Here is a 17921-nt window from a genome sequence, read left to right as displayed (position 1 = left end):
TTCCACATCATCAAGGACATCAAGGGTAAAGAAGTGCAGCCTTCCCAACTCACAGTTTAGATCAGAGGTAGTACCTAGCCCTTATTTCATAGACATTAGGGCTGGAAGGGACCTCATGAGATCATCAAGTCCAGCTCCCTGCCCTAGGGGCAGGAAGTCAGCTGGGGTCAAAGGATCCCAGCAAGATAAACACCTAAATGTCTCTTAAAGGAGTCCAGAGTAGGTGCTTGTGCCACTTCTGGTGGCAGTCTGTGCCAGGCCTTGGGGGCTAGGAAAGTAAAGAAGTTTTTCCTTATGTCCAGCCTGAAACAGTCTTGGAGAAGTTTGTGACTGTTCGACCTTGTCATCCCCTGGGGCGCTCTGGTGAACAGGTGTTCCCCCAGATCCTGATGTATGCCCCTTCTCTGCCCACTCCTTAGATCCCATCTCAGGAAACTTCAGTCATATCATCATTATTGTACACGAACAGGACTCCAAACACAAGAATTCAAAGCATCAGGCTGTTTTCTGTCTTCAATTTTTCTGTCTCAACATCTACCTTGCTTTTTCCCTTCTCATTCTTCAGTGCAGGTCTCATCCCTCTTTATTTACATATCCATTTGGCTTGTCCATCATCCCTCCTGAATGCTCCTTAAGCAGCTTTTATCCCCTGCCCTTCCAGTGATTCTTTCCTGTCCTTATGTGAGACCTGTAGAATCATAGGGTTGGAAGAGACCTCAAAGGTCATTGCGCTGGACCCCCAAAATGCTATACTTAAACCACTTTTCTGACAAGCAGCCCCAGAAATGAAAGGGGAAAGTGCTCTCATGGAAACTTATGTAGGCTTCTTGCCCACAATTTCTCTAGTAACACTTGTGGAGCTGCCATACCTGTATGTAAACTTGGATTTGGGGAGGTATGGGAATCCAACAAAAGATGGAAAGGAGAGAATGTCTTTAATAAAGAAGTTAATTTCCCAAGTAACCAGGCTTCGTCTCAAAGGTCAAAGTGTGAAGAAAAAGGTGTGTAGCTATGGAAGTCATTCTAGAACATCACCGTGGAGTTGAATGAACACTGTCTCATCCCTCATTAACAATAATCTTAACAAACAGGGAGCTAGATGATAGTTCCTCATCTGGTGAATCATTCCAAAGCTGGATGGTGGCTCCTCTAGGCTGGGCCAGGAGCCATTCAACAGCTGCTTCTTTACTGATCCAAAGTGCAAGTGAAATTTGGTGGATGTGTGAGGTGGAGCAGCAAAGTAACTCTGATCTGTGAGATGGAGGGACTGCTGCTGAAGTTATGGAGCAGGGTGTATTCTACACTTCATTTGCAGGCATATTGTGTTGCTGTCTCTGCCCCAGTGGTCCCATTCCCTGTAATAAAATTCTCCTTGTTTGTGCACAGTCTCAGAGTGCTCACAAGAACTTCTGCTTTGTTTTGGCACCCAGGGAGGGCATATTTAGTATTCCCAGGTTTTGGGATACAAGTCAGCTTAATTATTTAAAAATAAGTACCTTGTGTCCTCCTTTTTTTCTTGTTTTCCTTTTGTTGCTGTTAGATACCTGGCATTTCCTTTCTCTAGCCTACCTCTAGTCTCAGGCTTGACCCTCATTGATCTTATTTTCCTTTCGTCTCCATTCCCTTGTTGCTGCTCTTCCATCTCTTTCTGCTCTTCTGTAGTCCTTTGCTTTGTCTTAGTTCCCATCCTTCATTCTCATATAATTGATTTCCTTTAGCTCCTGCTCATGATCATGCTCTCCAGCCCAACCCTAACTCTCCCAACACAAGGCTGCATCCTGACTACAGTAACATCAGCTTCCCTACTCTTGCCTAACTCTTCTGTTCTCTAAAGACATTATGGGACTGCTAGAAAACATTTGGATACAAACTACTGATATCATAGCATTGTTGCATCATTTCCTATGATGAGATCACTTAGGGATTTATGGTCCCACATGCTTCTAATTTCCCCAGGCAGCTTCATCTGGAGTCTCAGGTCCATTCCCAGGTTAGTGAATTCAGAAGAAATATAAGACTCAGAGAAATCAGCTTTGTCTAGAGGATAAATCTGGAAATAGGGGTTTTCATAGTTTCCCCTAGTTGAGCATGACCTTTTATGAGTCACCTGCTTCTGTCCCCATTTCTCTTTCTGTAAAATGGGGCTAATGACATGAACAGCCACCTGCTACACTGACCCTAGAGAACTATTTGATTTGCTGTGATGTGGCCCAGAGCAAGGTAGTGTTCTTAACTGGCACAGCTCCCATGGCACAGCGTGCTGATATTGCCCAGTTCTTGTTGCTCTTTTTAGATCTGCAAGTAATGAAATATATCATCAGATCCAATGTGAGACGTTGCAGTCTGGCAATAATGTCACCTTGACTCAGAAACTCATTTTTTCAGGCTATTACTATTATTTAAAAGAATCTCTTCCTTTTCACAGATGGGAATGGGCTGTGTGGAAATTCCATGCAATCTTTTAAGTGGTGTTAGACTGTAAAAAATATAGGTCTTGCACCAGATGGGAAATTGTATACCATGTTTTGTAAGAATCCCTAAAATGCTTTTCATTTCCCAAACCTCATCAGTGACTGAATCCTCCTGTCTCTTCCCTCCTTATAGGGAAGATCAGGAACATTATCTCTCCATCTTAGATTAGGAAACTGAAGCAGGGGGGATTAAAGTGGCTTTTCCAAGTTAGGAAAAGACAGGAATAGGACACAGGAGTCCTGATTCTGCACCCTCTGCTTGTAGAAATTAGAGACAGCTGACAGAGAGAACTCAAGGAATAATTCCCATATACTGTTTGAGAGGTCTTTTGGGTGTAGCAGGAGTAGAAACTCACCCTCATTGCTGCTGGGTACCTACACTTGCCACCCAGTTGTGTGGTCTGTCCTGGCCATCCCCTTGAGCCCTATATGGGGTGGATAGAAGGAGCTGGGAGTCCTGCAGAAGCAGGTGCTTTCACAGCAACCACCAGGAGTCAATACAGACCCTCTAAAAAAAAGCAAGTGGCAGAGCTTCTAAAGTAGGACACAGCTTGGCCAAGTAGCCAGTCACTTAATGGGGTAAATAATCATTCCTAAATGCCCAAGATGGAACATGCAAATTAGCTCATTGTGCCTTAAGATCATGCACTATCAGTGGGGTCAAGCTTAAATGAGAAACCTGAAAGGAATGTCACAGGAAGGGCTTGAAAAGTTCTCATCCCAAGTACCCATAGAGCAGAAACTGCACGTACATGTGCCTTGTGTATGCCTTCTCTTTGCTATGACCATTATTATTATTGTTATTGTTTGCATTTTAATATATTTATGTGTTTTAATGGGGGGGGGCATAAGGTTTGAGTAAAAGTTCAGTGTTCTGCATTATTTATCATTACAAAAAATACTGCCCCGCAAGAGCCACTTGTGTCTCTCAGTGAACATAACATGGATCACTTGCATCTTGAAAGTACAACAGAAAAGAATGAAATGGATGCCAATATATCTCAAGTGAAGTCAGGATATTGGTACTTTGTGATCCTTTTAATTGCTGGAAGTCTCAAATAGTCTATTTTGAATGTTTGTTGGTAGCTAAAAAAGGTTATTTTTTAAATTCACTTTGTCAGTGTTTTTCCATTGGTACCCATGCCTGCAGTGAATCTCAAAAGATCATTTATATGGAGGGAGGTAAAACAGTGAACAGCTTACACAGTGGCACTCAGAGGTTTCTCACATGACAGTGAGTGCGAGTCTTGTCATAGAATTAGTACTACAGTAGCATGGAGAGGTCCCAATTGTGATTGGGGTCCCATTTTGCTAGGCGTTGCACAATCACACAATGAAAGACAGTCTCTACTGTCTAGAGTTTATGTTCTGCATAGGCAGCGCAGAAGCAGCTTGGGCTGGGAGTTGGAGTCACAGAAAAGAAAAAAAAAAGACTTGCTATAGGTTACGTAGGAAACAAGTCATAAAGCCAGGAGTACGACCCAAGCCTTTTGATCCCTTGACTAGTGTTCTTCCTAGTAGATTTACTAATACCAACAGAATTGTGCGTAATGTAAGGAAAAGTGCTAATGGTTTCCTCACAGCAGGTCCATACCAGAAACCAGGCCCCACCATGCCCTTCTGCATATAATGTGTATTTTAATATATTTTTATATTTTGGCTCAGGAACCAGGAGCAATGAAACCATGGTAAAGTAACAATCCAATGAGACAACAATAGCCTGCTTTTCAACTGAACTAGGTAGCTCAGGTGGAGCTTCAGGATAATGCAGTTGTTCCAGTATCTGAAATAGCTCCTGCAGAACTAGAGTGGGTAGCTGCACAGCACATTGTTCTGTGCATACATATCCAGAGTGAATTTCAGTTCAATCCTAATTCCGTTTCTTTGGTCCTTGATGCCTTATCCTTGGGTTTTGGTTTTCTTTTTAATGTGAATTCCATTTCTGGTTCTAAAAAGTCCTGGGACTGACCAGTTCTTTCACCGTCATCAGCTGGACATATGGAAGCTTCGATCTGCTTTGCATGGCTACCTCCTCTGAATTTCTCCTGCTTTGTTCCCCCACATGTACGTTTATTTCTATTCTCTTTTCCCTCCTGCTTCACCCAGCCCTGTATGTCCACACACACACACACACACCCACTCACCCACCCTCCTCCACCCTGTTTGCTAGCAGGGCTTAAATTACAACCATGTTTTCTTCATTTGAAGAGAAAAGACACATACTTTCTGAAAAATCTAAGTGAACCATAAAGGAAAGGAGGATTGGATACACTTAATATAGTATTGGTGTTGGAAGGGGCCTTTAATCATTGATGTATTTCCTTGCTTACTTCCAGCTGAGGTAGTATTTAGCTATTCAAACTGAGGGTGTTGTAGAAAATGCTTCTGCTAATACAGTACCTGGTATTCCTGTTCCTCTTGCCTGTTCCTGAAAATAATACTGGTGGTCAGGAATATTAACTTCCTATCATTCTTTACCAGAGTACACTTTGGACATGGGCTCCACTTACCTTATTGCTAGTGTTTGGCCCTTTTTATTAGCTTAAGTAACAACAAACATAGACATCACCCAAAGCTCTTCCTCTTTTTATACGCTGTTTAGGGGAGGGTTTCCTTCACAACCGTTCCTCACCTCTAATTGCCTCTACCTCAGGAAGATGAATCATTTTGAAGCAGCAGTCTTATCACACCCTAGTGCCATGGACTGTAGTGTAATTGAGGAGCGTGTGGGAGCAGTTGCTGCGTTCTACTCCAGAGGTGTTGACATTTCATTGATAGATTATGTGATTCCTGTGTTTGTGGCTTCTCACTATCCTCTTCACCTTTGGATGTGCAAATGGCTTTATTCCCAGCTGGGATGCATTTAGCAGTCTATAACTGTGCAGATATGATAGCCCAAATCATTTTATTTCACAGCAATCTCATACACTGATACTTTGTGCTACGTAGTGGCACCTCAAACCTGTTGCATTGCTTCATGTGGCCTATAAACCGAACCAAGAGCAGAGTAACCAGATTTCTGTGGTGTTGTTAGCAGATCTGCTGCACAGCCCGTAGCATTTCTCCTTTTTCAGATCTATAACTCAAGGGTCCTACTGGGGTAATTTGGAGCTAAGGAAAGAACACTGCTGCCTTTGTTAAAATACCTGATTAAACACAAAAGGGTAAAAAACATTCACATGAAATGTTGCCAATGTGGGACTATTCTCTTCAGAAAAGCAAAAAGATGTGTTCAGAGTAAATCTAACTGTCCTGCAGGAGTCAGTTCTCAAGTGCAGTGGATCACCTTATCCCAGGGCTGCTCTTACTTGTTACAGCAAGGACACAGATAGAAGAAGAGCATCTCATCATTACAGTGCCCTTCCATCTGGCCCCATTATGCTCCCCCAACTTTGGGACCAAGATGTTGAGCAGATGCTGGGGAAGTCTTCAGCTGCCCCTGCTAAGGTCCCTTAAAGAAGCTTTAAGGTCACTTTGTTATGGGCTGGTGGTATAAACTGACTTCAGCAGGGTCCAGCGAGAGGGCATGTGTCTATGAGGAGAATTTTATTGGCATCTGGGAATTACCTCCAGGTTTTGCTTCATTTTTGAGACCTTTATAGATTCCAAACGCCAACTTTCCCCTCCAGGCATAAGTGGGTTGCAGCTCCACTGACTTCGGTGCAATTGCATCCCCATTTGAAGCAGGAGAGAACTTGGAAATGGATTTTTATAGCAACAACTAATGAAAAAAATCTGGACTGCATGGGAAAGTCTCCCACTGCAAATGAATGTGAAGTTCTGCCAGTTGCAAACTTGAACAGCAACTTGGTGAATAAAACACAAACCTCGGTAAGTGTCAGGACTTACAAATGTTACTTTCTTTTTGCCCCACAGATATTGCATCTAGTCACTAAGCTAATTCCTATGTCTCATTACATGCCTAAATGGTGCATTCAGTGCAGCATAACTGCTGTTTGGGGCACTTATGTACATTTTACAATTCAGTTCTGGGTGTGTAAATATGTGATTTCATATCTCCACCTTACAACTGAGTACATGTATACAGCTGGGTGAGTCCCTAGGCCTACCCAAGAATAATGGAGAGGAGGTGATGGGGAGAAGGCCCCTTCCCTGTTTTAAACCAAGAGCCTAGTACTTGCCATAGTACTGCCAGACACAAGGTCCCTCTCCCCCACAGGGGTTTAAAATTACCTCTCAACAGGATATTCTAAGCACCAGGACACAAGTTAGTGATGCTCAACCAGGGTGCCAGAGCACTCAGGGTGCTGCAAGATCTTTCAAAGGGTGCTATAGGAAGCATAAGGCAATAAGCGATATGTGAGGAGATAAGTAGATGAAGGCAGGCTTGGCTGTCCCTGCTGGGCCACTGCCCTGCCCCCATTGCCCAGCCCCTCTCCGAGGAAGTAAGCCCTGTAATAAATTCTTTTTTTTTTAAAGTGAGGTGCAGCTCAATTCACAAAAGTTATGGAAGGGTGTCTTAACTCTAACAAAGGGTGCCTCGAGTTTAGAAAGGTTGAGAACTCCTGAATTACGCATTAATTCATAATTCAGACCATTCTCCTGTTGCAGCTGACCTGCTGGCCAGCATGGAGAGGAAGATATGTGAGGCCAGGAGGAATAGAACAAGCCAGAGGGTGTGCGGCTCAGGTAGATGGATGCTGCCCTGAATGGGAGGGTACCTAAGAGCTCCTATACATGTGCAGGGAGCCTGCTCCAATGCACTGGAAATCCAGCATGTCAGAGAAGACTCAATTAATCGAGTCTGCTGGAGCACAGAAATTAATGTGCTCCAGCAGACTCTAGAGTCATGTGTATCAGCATCCCCGGGCTGAAAAATGGCAATGGGGCCCTTTGAGCTAAAGCTCATTCAAAGTGCCCTGCCACCATTTTTCAGTGCTGGGACACTGGTGCACGTTACACTCAGGTGGTTTTAATTAGCACAGCTCACTAATGAAAGCGTCCTCCCCTTCCCCCGCCCCCCAACATCTCCCAGAGCACGTGTAAAAATGTCAGGTTTTAGCCTGGACCCTTGCTCCTAATAAGATAGAAACTTCCCTGTTGATGTTTAACTTTGTAGCTAATAAATATTAAATGTCAAGTTACAATGGGTCAGCATCAACATGAAGCCTGGAAAGTGTTCTGGATAATGTCTAACTTTGTGGTTAGAGCACCTTGCTAGGAAACAGGAAGCGCAGGTTTATTCAAACACCCTGTGGGTAGGTAAGTGAAATGTGAAAGGTACACATGCAGGATGAAAGGGAATCTGAAACTGTGCACAAGTCTCAAAAACGATAGTTCTGCAGCTGTGTATTTAGGCACCTAAAATGAAACAGAATTCAGGCCATCACTTCTCCGTCCTCCATCTACAAAAAGAGGGCATAACGATTCTACTTTTAGCAGGCAAGTATTAGAGAGGTTGTCTTACAACAACTTCACCTTGCCTTATAAAAAATATGAGCTATCTAAAAAAAAAGTCTACCTGTAGTCTTAAGAATGGCAATACAATTATTTCACCTTGGCCAATAATGATTTTAAAAAAACAAATCTATTGCTCTCTATGTTCCTTGTACATCAACAGAACATTTTTTTTGGCCAGAGTGTTCTGGGCATGAAGATGCAGTTAAAATAGCTTGTGGTTTCAAGACTATATAATGCATTGGTGTTTTTTAAATGAACTTCTGCGAAACATCTTTGCTCATCTACAGTCAAGGACTATTCAACAATATGCACCTCTTCTCTTGTGAATACTGCAAATTCCAGTAGCGAACAACCAGTTTTGTAAACATCTGTACATACATGCTTACATTTTGATTAAATAGTAGTATTTGAATCTTGGGTTGATGTTTTTTGCATTATTCCCTGTAATGGGGCTCCTGAGGCTGAGGGGGCACAGCGACCTTCCACAAGTGGTGGCGGTGTTGGTGGTGGGAGCATGGTGGCAGTGAGTGGGGATCACCTGCAGGCGGTGGCAGTGAGGGTTGGGGGTGGCAAGCAGCGACCACCCGCAGATGCCGGTGGCAGAGTCAGTGGTGGCCAATCTCAGGGTGGGCATGTGTCCCCACCCCCCATGCATCACCTATGCCTGTAAGGATATGTGTGGGTCACTGTGCTACCATGTAATAGGAGAGACGTAGAGGGGTTGACTAAGAAATTTCAAGGGACAGTACTGCATATAGCATGCATGCTATGCCAGTTCTTCACTACAGAACGAGACACAGGTATCCTCCAAGGGTCCTTGGAGCAGTTTTAGATCAGTCGCTCTCTTATCAAGTGACCAAAAGCAAGCACATAAGTTACCAAAAGCAAAACCTATTACCACAAGCCCTGCCCTCTAGCTCCTGAAGTCAATGTCAAAACTATCATTGATTTATATAGGAGAAGGATCAACCCCACTTTGCTTCTTTTGGAGACACTGACAATCACTATAGATATGCATTAACATACCAAAGCTGCTGTTGTTTAATCATGAATTGGTCTCTAGGGTGCATTGAATAGACACCAAGTCTAGGTGCTAGAGGGAACATTTGGCAGGGTACCATAGCTGGATTCCTTGTCTCTCTAGATTTTATATTCTGTCAGAATCAGTATGAAGCATTAAAATAAGGTATGCACTGCATCCTATTTTAGTTTCCAGAGCAATAGATTTATTTGCCATCAAAAAGAAAACAATAAAGGCAAAAGACAGTAAAAAAAAAAATTAAGGGAGTATTATTTTATTCCTGAATTGGAAAGTCAGTAGTTTCCATTTTCCCATCCTTGTTTCCCACCCTTGTTTTCATCCTTGTTCTCTCTCTTACCATGTCTCCTTTTCTTTCTCCTCTCCCATCATGTACTTCTCTTTTGGTTCATTTTTTTCTCCCCCCTGGTGAAAATAGAATTTTGCTTCAATGCTGTCCTGTATTTTTTTTTTCATTCCTCAAACTACTGCTGCAACATATGCACTATAAGTAGCTCTTCTGAGATGGAAAATTTGGACAAGTATATTTGTGTAGGTATATACCCACAGGCCACAACCTGCACAATTCTCCACCCCAGTAACAAGATTAAAGTCTTCCATCACAAGATACATGATCTGTATAATGCACAGTACTGGGGGGGAAGTAGGAGGTGGGAGGGCGAAAAGGGGGGTGTTGATTCTGACAGTCTTGTTCTGCACAACAGTTCTATCCATCAAGATACTGAAGAGTTGGTGTAAGACAGGAATTGGGGAATTGACTTGTAGCTCAAAAATTGCCCCTTGCTCCATGACACTTTTCCAGGAGTTCTGCTGAGAGTGGGGTTCAGTGGGCACGTCTACACATTCATTAATGCACTGTAGTTTTTGCGCGTTAAGTTTAGTACTTGGATAACCAAGTACTAAATCAATGCAAGGTAATTTGCGCTGCTGCACAGTAGTACCAGTGCATGGGTTTTTAGTGACGCTTACTGTGCAGTAGCCTAATCCAGTAGAGTATTAGCAGAATTTTTACCCGACATGCTACTGTGCAGTATTATTAGGCTACTGAGTAGTTAGCATCTCATATAGACACAGCCAGTATTTCCTTTTTAGGTTTTAAATCTGCAAGCTGTGTAATGTTAACACTTTTTGCAAGCCCTGTAATCACCCACCCACAGCATGGGCCTAAGTTCCTATGTATTACAAGCTAGTCACCCTATTTGTAGATTTCTATCAATTAAAGTGGAATTGTGATCCAGGTACTCAAGATACTTAAATAAGCAGATTCCTTCACTAAGTTGGTGAAACAATGTTAAAATTCCCAACATATTTTCTTATGACTGTACCAGAGAGAATATTTTCTGGTGACTACATGGTTATTAGTAACCCTGTGAATAGTTTTGGTGAAAGCCAAAGTTCAGGTATAGTTTTAGATTCTAACAGCAGTACTGATGCAAACTTCCTGTGTGCCCTTGAGCCAGTCACTTAATTGCTCTATGCCGTGCTCTATGCCTCATTTCTCCCTTCTGCAACAAGAGGTATTGTGAGTCTTAATTCATTAATACTTATTAAAGAGATATGATGTGCTGCAGAACAAGGCATGATTAGTGAACACAAGAAAGAACTATTTCCTATTGCCTCTTGTCTAGCATGCTTTAATTTCTAAAAAAATACAGCTTTCATAATCCATTTACTGATCCAAAGGCTGTTTAGTTTTGTACAGTTTCAGTAATGAAATTTAGTTCTGTATGAACTTTTAGGCATCACATGATGAAAAAAGAGCTTTGCCAAAGATTATTCTTCTAACATTACATGCAGAACCAGATTCAGCACTATCAAATGCACACAGCCTCCATTTAAAGACAAGGTTTAAGTCAGTAGACATGAAATTTGCCCCCTAATTTAGAAGTTAAGTGGTGGAACTTTGAATTTGGAACAGGATGCTCTTTGCAGTGACTAATTTGATGTATTTTAACATCCTTCAGGTTGTAACTGATATCATCAGGAAGTTTGTATTTCCAATCCTCTATTTATTAAAGGGATGGGAGCCTCACATTTGCGTTGCTCGTTCCCTCGATAAAATCTGCTTTGTTTTATCCCATTACAGAGTCATATGTCTGTATCTGCCTCTTATGTTTTCACCAATCATTTATGTTGAAGCAATGGGATTTGTTTGTGTGCTTGTTTTTTAAATTGGGGTAAGTTAGCCTGTGGAGCTCCACACTACTTTGAATATCAGGCTGGTTTGTTTAAAGCTAGATCAGGGATCTCTATGCTGTTGTGGACTGTAGCATAGACATATGCTAAGCTCAGAGAAAGCATACATAATACCTGCCCTTAGCATTTGTAGTAGAGTAACTGGAAGGGGGGCTAGAGGGGTAGCAGCCCCAGGTGTGACTTGGGGTGAGGTTGTGGAAAAATAATAGCTGCTACTGCTGTTGGCTGGCCATGCCTCTGCTTCTGGCAGCTGGCAGCCACTGCTGCCCAGGGCACAGAGCTGCCACGTTATGCCTCTGAACATTTGCCAGTTTCTATATTGCCCTCCACATCTAGGGCAATAGGTTCCACAGTTTGTTCTTTAAATGTTGTAGTTCTTCTATCTAGAGGTAGGCACTGTGTGTGCCACAGCAAGATGGAGTAGGATTCTGGCATAATGTCTCTGGTACCTTCAGCCTTCCAGGACAGCAGACAGGAAGTGTTGTAGTGTTTTCAGTAATTTTTTTAAACCTATGGTTTTCATGGATTAAATATTAAAACAAAAAAATATGATCAGTACAAGACCCCCATTTTGTATATTTTTATATTCAGTCTTTTGTATGTTGTCACATTTCCATTAAGCTTTATCGACAATAAATGTATGTGCTGCAACAAAGCTCTCAGTGGGTGTGTCTACATGTGCATTTATGCTGGCTTAAATTTACTGCTCAGTAAGCGGGAATAGGCTGGCATTTACACTGACTGACTTTAGTCCCAAGTCAATCCACACACACAGTATTACTGTGCAGTAAAGCACCTATATGTATGTTACTGTGCAGTAACTAATTGGACATAAATTTGATACCTGAGTGATGTAGGTATCAAATTTATGCTCAAATTGGCATGAGTTACCATATTTACTGCACAGCATGGATGTGCACATGTAGACACGTAGCTGTACTGTGTACTGCATAGTAATTTCGGTTACTGCACATTAAATGCACATGTATAGACATGCCCAGTGTGATGATGGAGTTTTTAGTGGTTGGGCTGGGGAAGTGTACTAGGTAGTTTGCATCTGTGAATTAATATAAACTGGGTGATTCTGCTAAAATGACCATCAGTTTTAGAACTAATACCTTTCAGTACTATTTTCTCAGGCTGTCTCCAGATCTAGGAAGGCAAGATAGCATCAGTCGACTTGGTTCACATTTCCAAGACTTTCTTCACAGCTATGAAGGTACAACCTTTCCCCACCCCCTTTTTTTTTAATTGTGGGCTTACAATGTATGGGTATCGCACTATACCATCCGGTAGGCAAAAGGCTTGTACCAAATTCTGTGACCACAAAATAGCAGACTACATGGTGCCCTCATCTTGATTATACCTTAAAATTGTTTACTTTTCCAGGCAGTCTTCTTATTACAAAAGCTACGTATTGAATGTCCTAATCATCCCACTTCCATAACACCTCAGATATATTTGTTGTCTTCTTCATTAAAACAAAAGTCTATGTGTCATACATTTTCCATCAGTCTTTCCCTTCTGTTGTGTCATTACTGAACGAATTTCGGAACGAGTTCTTCAGCTGGCAAAAAGAAAAAAACACATCATTAAGTAGCATGTTAAATGAACCACCCACATTTAACTTTAAATATTGGAAAGGAGCACCAGGCATAACATTAAATGCTTTACTTCTTCTGTTCTAAATACCACCCATATAAATCAGGAGTAATTGGTATAAGAGTAGAATGAAATACATTGACTCCAACAGGGTTTATAATGAAGTTTGTACAGAACTTGGCCCTAGCTATTCATTTAAGGAGAGGAATCAGCCTCTGTGATGGGAGATGGAAACTTTTCTAACTAATCTCTTTTCCCAAGTTTTTTGTAGTCTGGGCAAGACTTTTTTTTTGTTCATTCATTTTTCATGGTGAAACTGCAAGGGAGATCAGTCAAAAAAGGTGATCACTTTCACCATTTCACAAAACCAATAGAAACCCAGTTTTCCTAACCTTCCTGTCCATGTAAAATAGTTCAAATATTTTTGGATGCTAAGGCTATTTGGTAATTTCACAGTAAGCCATATCAAAACTTTCTCAGCCAATTGCCTTCTTAGTTCCAGACTGGATAAGCCCTACAAATGTCACCTAAATAATGTCTTTAACAAAAAAGAGAACTGGTCTTGCCTGCAGCCTCCAGGTGTTACTGCAGTCGGCAAAATAAAACAATAGTTAGTCTTAACGTGTCCTACCATTAGAATACTCAGGTAACTAGAACAAAATGAATTCTCACAATCTGCAGGAAACTCTTGAAGTCCAGTTTTGACTGAGGAGGACCTTTTATTTCCCTCTTGCTGATGGAGAGCTCCTGTGGATCTGACTCTACTGAATTTGGCTGGGTCACTGTCATGGTAGGCAACCACATCTTGGAAGTTGTTGGCATTGAGGCTGAAGAACTGGATGGGAATGTTTCAGTCCTGCTGGAATCCTGTGGAACTACCAATTCTGAGTGCACAGCACAAGGATGCATAATGTTAGCAATATCTGAAACAACTTGGTTTTTCTGGGCATTTATTTCTTCCCTCCCCTTGGAGAGTCCAAGCTCTGAAAACAGTTGGGATTGCTCTTCTAGTAACTGGTCCAGCTGCTGCAGAGAAAAATATAAGGGAAAGCATACTGTAACAATAAAAATAATAAAAGCCAGGAAGCATGGATGCACTTGAGAATATATGAATTATACCCAGATTCTTTCTGAGATTTTTCCATGAAAAGAAACATAAACTGCACTCCTATTCTATGATGACTGACATAGATGCCTTCATAAAATCTGAGTAGAACCCCATGGATGCCATCCTTGTATTACAAGGAATGTATCTTAAAAATTGTGGCCTGGACTCATCACCATGTGCCATGCACTTAGCATGACTTACCAAATGCGAAGTGAACAGATTCAGTTTGGGAGTTGGTAGTGAAGAACTCCAGTTGTGGAGGAGTCAGCACTTGGAGATGATGCATTACAACAGAAAACTCCGCTGCTCTAGGTAGTGCCAAATGCCAGACTGAGCAGGATCAGAATTATACAGTACATTTCCTGAGAGGCATCTCCTTACCCTGAATCTCCTGGAAATCTGTCATGGGGGACTACCAACTTCATTTATATTAAGTTTGTTTTGAGGCTTTCCCACCATACAAGGAATTTAACTGGTAGATGGGAATATTTATTCTGCTACATCTTACAGCTATGTGCTAGAAAAGCTATGCAGTTCAACTACCCTAAAATTCAAGGGGCTTTATCAGAATATTATTCTAAATAAACTCATCATAAAAGACATGCTGGTCAGTTTTCCCATGTAGACAGGGTCTTAGAGAGGTAACATACTCAGAGGGAAGGTATGACAATATAAAGTGTAAGTAACTGTAATGTAATACTAACAATCCACAACTTAATTGTAAGAGGCCGACTTAAGACATTTTTTCAGATTTAATACTTGTGATAGTTAAGACCAGGACAGACTTTAAATGAGATCATTAAGTCAGATTTGCTTCTCCCAGGGTCACAAGAATATCTGCTTGTACAACATACCATGAGAATCCCTTCCTTAACTTGACAAGCTCGATCATTCAGCCGGCATTCCAGTTCGGCCACTTCCCGGCGCACAGCTTGACGTAAGACTTGCAGTCGTCTTTTTTCCTCGCTGTAGTAGACAGAAAAAGAGAGACAATCCACACTCAGGGGAATGGTGGCCCCTGGCAAGGTATCTGTTTCTCAGCTGTGCTGTGTTTTATACACAGTACTAAAGAGTTTCACAAAATAATTCATTGGCATAACAGTCTCAACACCACACAGTTCAGTTATTCACTGCATTGTGTGGTGGAGACAAGAGCACTGTGAATATTAAGAATTAATATCCATGCTAAAACTGTAAACATTTTATCCTTTCCCTGCACTGATTCATAGCAAATAACGGTCTTTCATTATTAATCATTTGATTTTGTAAAAACTCAGTCTGGGGGACTAATTCTCACTGAAAACAATCAGCTTCAGAGTTCCTAGACTCTATAAGTGCAATGATGCATATTACCTTCCTTCGTCTGACATAGCACTTGAGAAGAGAGCCTGCTGCTCAATGAGCTGCTGTTCAATGTCATCTAGTTTCTCCCGGAAACGCTGGCATGAGGTTTTCATGGTTTCTATTTCATGGACTGTGCACTACACAGGAGAACAAAAAAGAGACACTAGTTCTTTCTCTTTAATACGTATTAGAAGTGCCAGACTGACAGCTCAGGGGGCAATGGTTCTCTCATCAGCAAAACAAGTCCACCATGAGCAGCTGCCTTATAAGCTTGTCAGCAGACTTTCATTGGCCCACATCCTCAGAAACCAAGCATGATGATTCATGAATGGTATAAATAACTCACATACTGATTGACTTGTTTTCTAATGTTACCCAGAAAAAAGTCTAGACCCCAGTAAGGTCAATGGGAGTTTTGCCACTAGTTTTAGGATGGCTAGGAGTTCATCCAAGGTCTTGATACAAGGGATAAAATTCATATCTCAGTCACACTGGTGTAAAACATTATAACAGGCTACAATGGAATTTTTTTCTGGATTAATACCACCATGAATGAAAGGCAAGCTGTTGGCCCATGGAAGTCAGAAACCTTTGCGTGCATTTTTATACAAAATCTACAAAAAAAATAGCGTTCCATAATGTGACCTGCTACTGCTTTGGTACAACAGACACTTGCAGATGTGAAGGCCCAGCTAACCCCTACCAATAAGGTCAAAAAGCAGGGGTAAAAGTAAGCATACTGTAGATGACATCCTGATGAGCTGCAGAATACTATGAATAGATACAGTAATGAGAGAAGCAGGAGCGTGTGTTTTCTTCTAGGTTGGCGGATCTCCTCCGGCAGGCTTTAAACTAGGCTTTTTGGGGGAAGGGGAAGACGAGGGTAGAAGAAACATCAGACTGCCAGACCAAGCTACACCCACAAGTACAGCCCAGCCTAGACCGACGAGCTGAACATATACACAGGTAAGTGACAGGGGCCAGGGTAATGCTGAAAGTAGGGGGCTAGTGCAGACTTCCACAGGAGGCCTCAAATGCCTCTACACAAACACTCGCAGTATGGAAAACAAGCAGGAGGAACTTACCCTCCTGCTAGCTGACACCAACCGAGACATAGTGGGGATCACTGAAATGTGGCGGGACTCAACGCATGACTGGGCAGTGAATGTCAAGGGCTACAGGCTGTACAGGAGGGACAGGATAGGAAGGAAAGGTGGGGGAATGGCACTCTATATTAAGGACAAATACACATCCTTGTCAATTACAAAGAATCAGAGAAGGGGCACTCTGAAGTGCTTTGGGTTAGAATACAAGGCAGTCGAGGGTAAAGAGACCTAATGGTGGGGGTCTACTACAGACCTCCCAACCAAGGGGAAGAGCTCGACCAGCAATTCTTAAGTCAGCTCACAGAGGTAGTGAAGTCAAAGGATGTGGTCGTCATGGGGGACCTGAACTTCCCAGACATCTGCTGGGAAGAACAGTCAGCCAGGTCTGACTGCTCACAGGGGTTCTTAGCCAGAATGCAGGACCGCCATCTAACCCAGGAGGTGCACAGCCCCACCAGGGGAGACGCCTTGTTGGACCTGGTGCTGGCCATGGAAGACGACCTGGTGAGGGGGCTGCGGGTGGTCGACCACCTGGGCAACAGTGATCATCACCTGCTGGAATTCACCATCCAGCGCAAGGTGGCAAAGGCCTGCAGCAAGGCAGCAGCCCTAGATTTCAGGAGACCGGACTTCAATGAGCTAAGGAGAATAGTCAGGAAAGCACTGAGGTCCCAAAGGGGAGGGGAGCCAGGTGTCCAAGGAGAGCGGTCGCTCCTTAAGGAGAGGATCCTCCAAGCCCAAAGGGAGGTAATCCCAACATGGATCAAAGGGAGCAGGAGGGCAAATAAGCCCCCATGGCTCACCAAAAGCATCCAGTAATGTCTCCTAACAAAAAGGGAGGTGTACACCCAATGGAAGGGAGGGGCCATCACCAGGGAGGACTATACTGCAGTTGCTCGGGGATACAGGGGGGCAGTCAGGAAGGCCAAGGCGGAGATGGAATTGGGACTAGCTTCCCGAATCAAGGACAACAAGAAGTCTTTTTTTAAATACATAGGGGGTAAAAAGAAGGTTCCGGGTAATGTGGGGCTCCTGCAAGACACATTAGGAAATTTGGTCGTCACACCAGACGAGAAAGCCAACATATTTAACGATTTCTTTGCCTCCATTTTCCTAAGCAGAGACTGAAACAGTCAACCCCCTCTGGACCCCCCTTGGATCCCAGGGGAGGTGCACCTAGGCCAAGGGTTTGTGAGGAACTAGTTAGGGAACTTTTGGAAGGACTGGATGTATTCAAATCAGCTGGTCCGGATGATCTCCACCCCAGAGTACTGAGGGAATTAGCTGAGGTCATTGCGGGACCCCTGGCACGGGTGTACGAGCACTCGTGGTGCTCTGGTGTGGTGCCAGAAGACTGGAAGAGGGCCATTGTGGTTCCCATCTTCAAAAAGGGGAGGAAGGAGGACCTGGGAAACTATAGGCCTGTTAGTCTTACCTCTATCCTGGGCAAGCTTTTTGAGAAAATTATTCTGGCGCATATCCACAAGGGGCCAGCAGGGGAGATTATGCTTAGGGGCAACCAACATGGTTTCATTAGCAGCAAGTCCTGTCAGACCAACCTGGTGGCCTTCTACAACCAGATCACCAAATCCTTAGATGCAGGGGTAGCAGTGGACATAGCCTTCCTGGACTTT

General features: G+C 42.8%; 1 protein-coding gene across 1 annotated transcript in view; it reads right to left on the bottom strand.

Moving 5' to 3' along the window:
- Positions 1–12079: 12079 nt before the first annotated feature.
- CCDC129 (coiled-coil domain containing 129) overlaps positions 12080–17921 on the bottom strand; it is a 78600-nt gene continuing 72758 nt past the window's right edge. Inside the window, exons 12-15 of the mRNA XM_019538217.1 lie at positions 15191–15318; positions 14692–14803; positions 13402–13755; positions 12080–12694 (exon numbers count right to left, since the gene is read on the bottom strand). Of these exons, the coding sequence (XP_019393762.1) occupies positions 12638–12694; positions 13402–13755; positions 14692–14803; positions 15191–15318 (651 nt within the window). The 3' untranslated portion in view covers positions 12080–12637. The remainder of the gene's footprint in view (positions 12695–13401; positions 13756–14691; positions 14804–15190; positions 15319–17921) is intronic.

The sequence above is a fragment of the Crocodylus porosus genome, unplaced genomic scaffold (genome assembly GCF_001723895.1).
Source record: "Crocodylus porosus isolate Cpor-Errol unplaced genomic scaffold, CroPor_comp1, whole genome shotgun sequence".
In the NCBI taxonomy this organism is placed as follows: Eukaryota; Metazoa; Chordata; order Crocodylia; family Crocodylidae; genus Crocodylus; species Crocodylus porosus.
The sequence above is the reverse complement of the archived record's forward strand: the minus strand, read 5'-3'. Positions and strand labels throughout refer to the sequence as shown.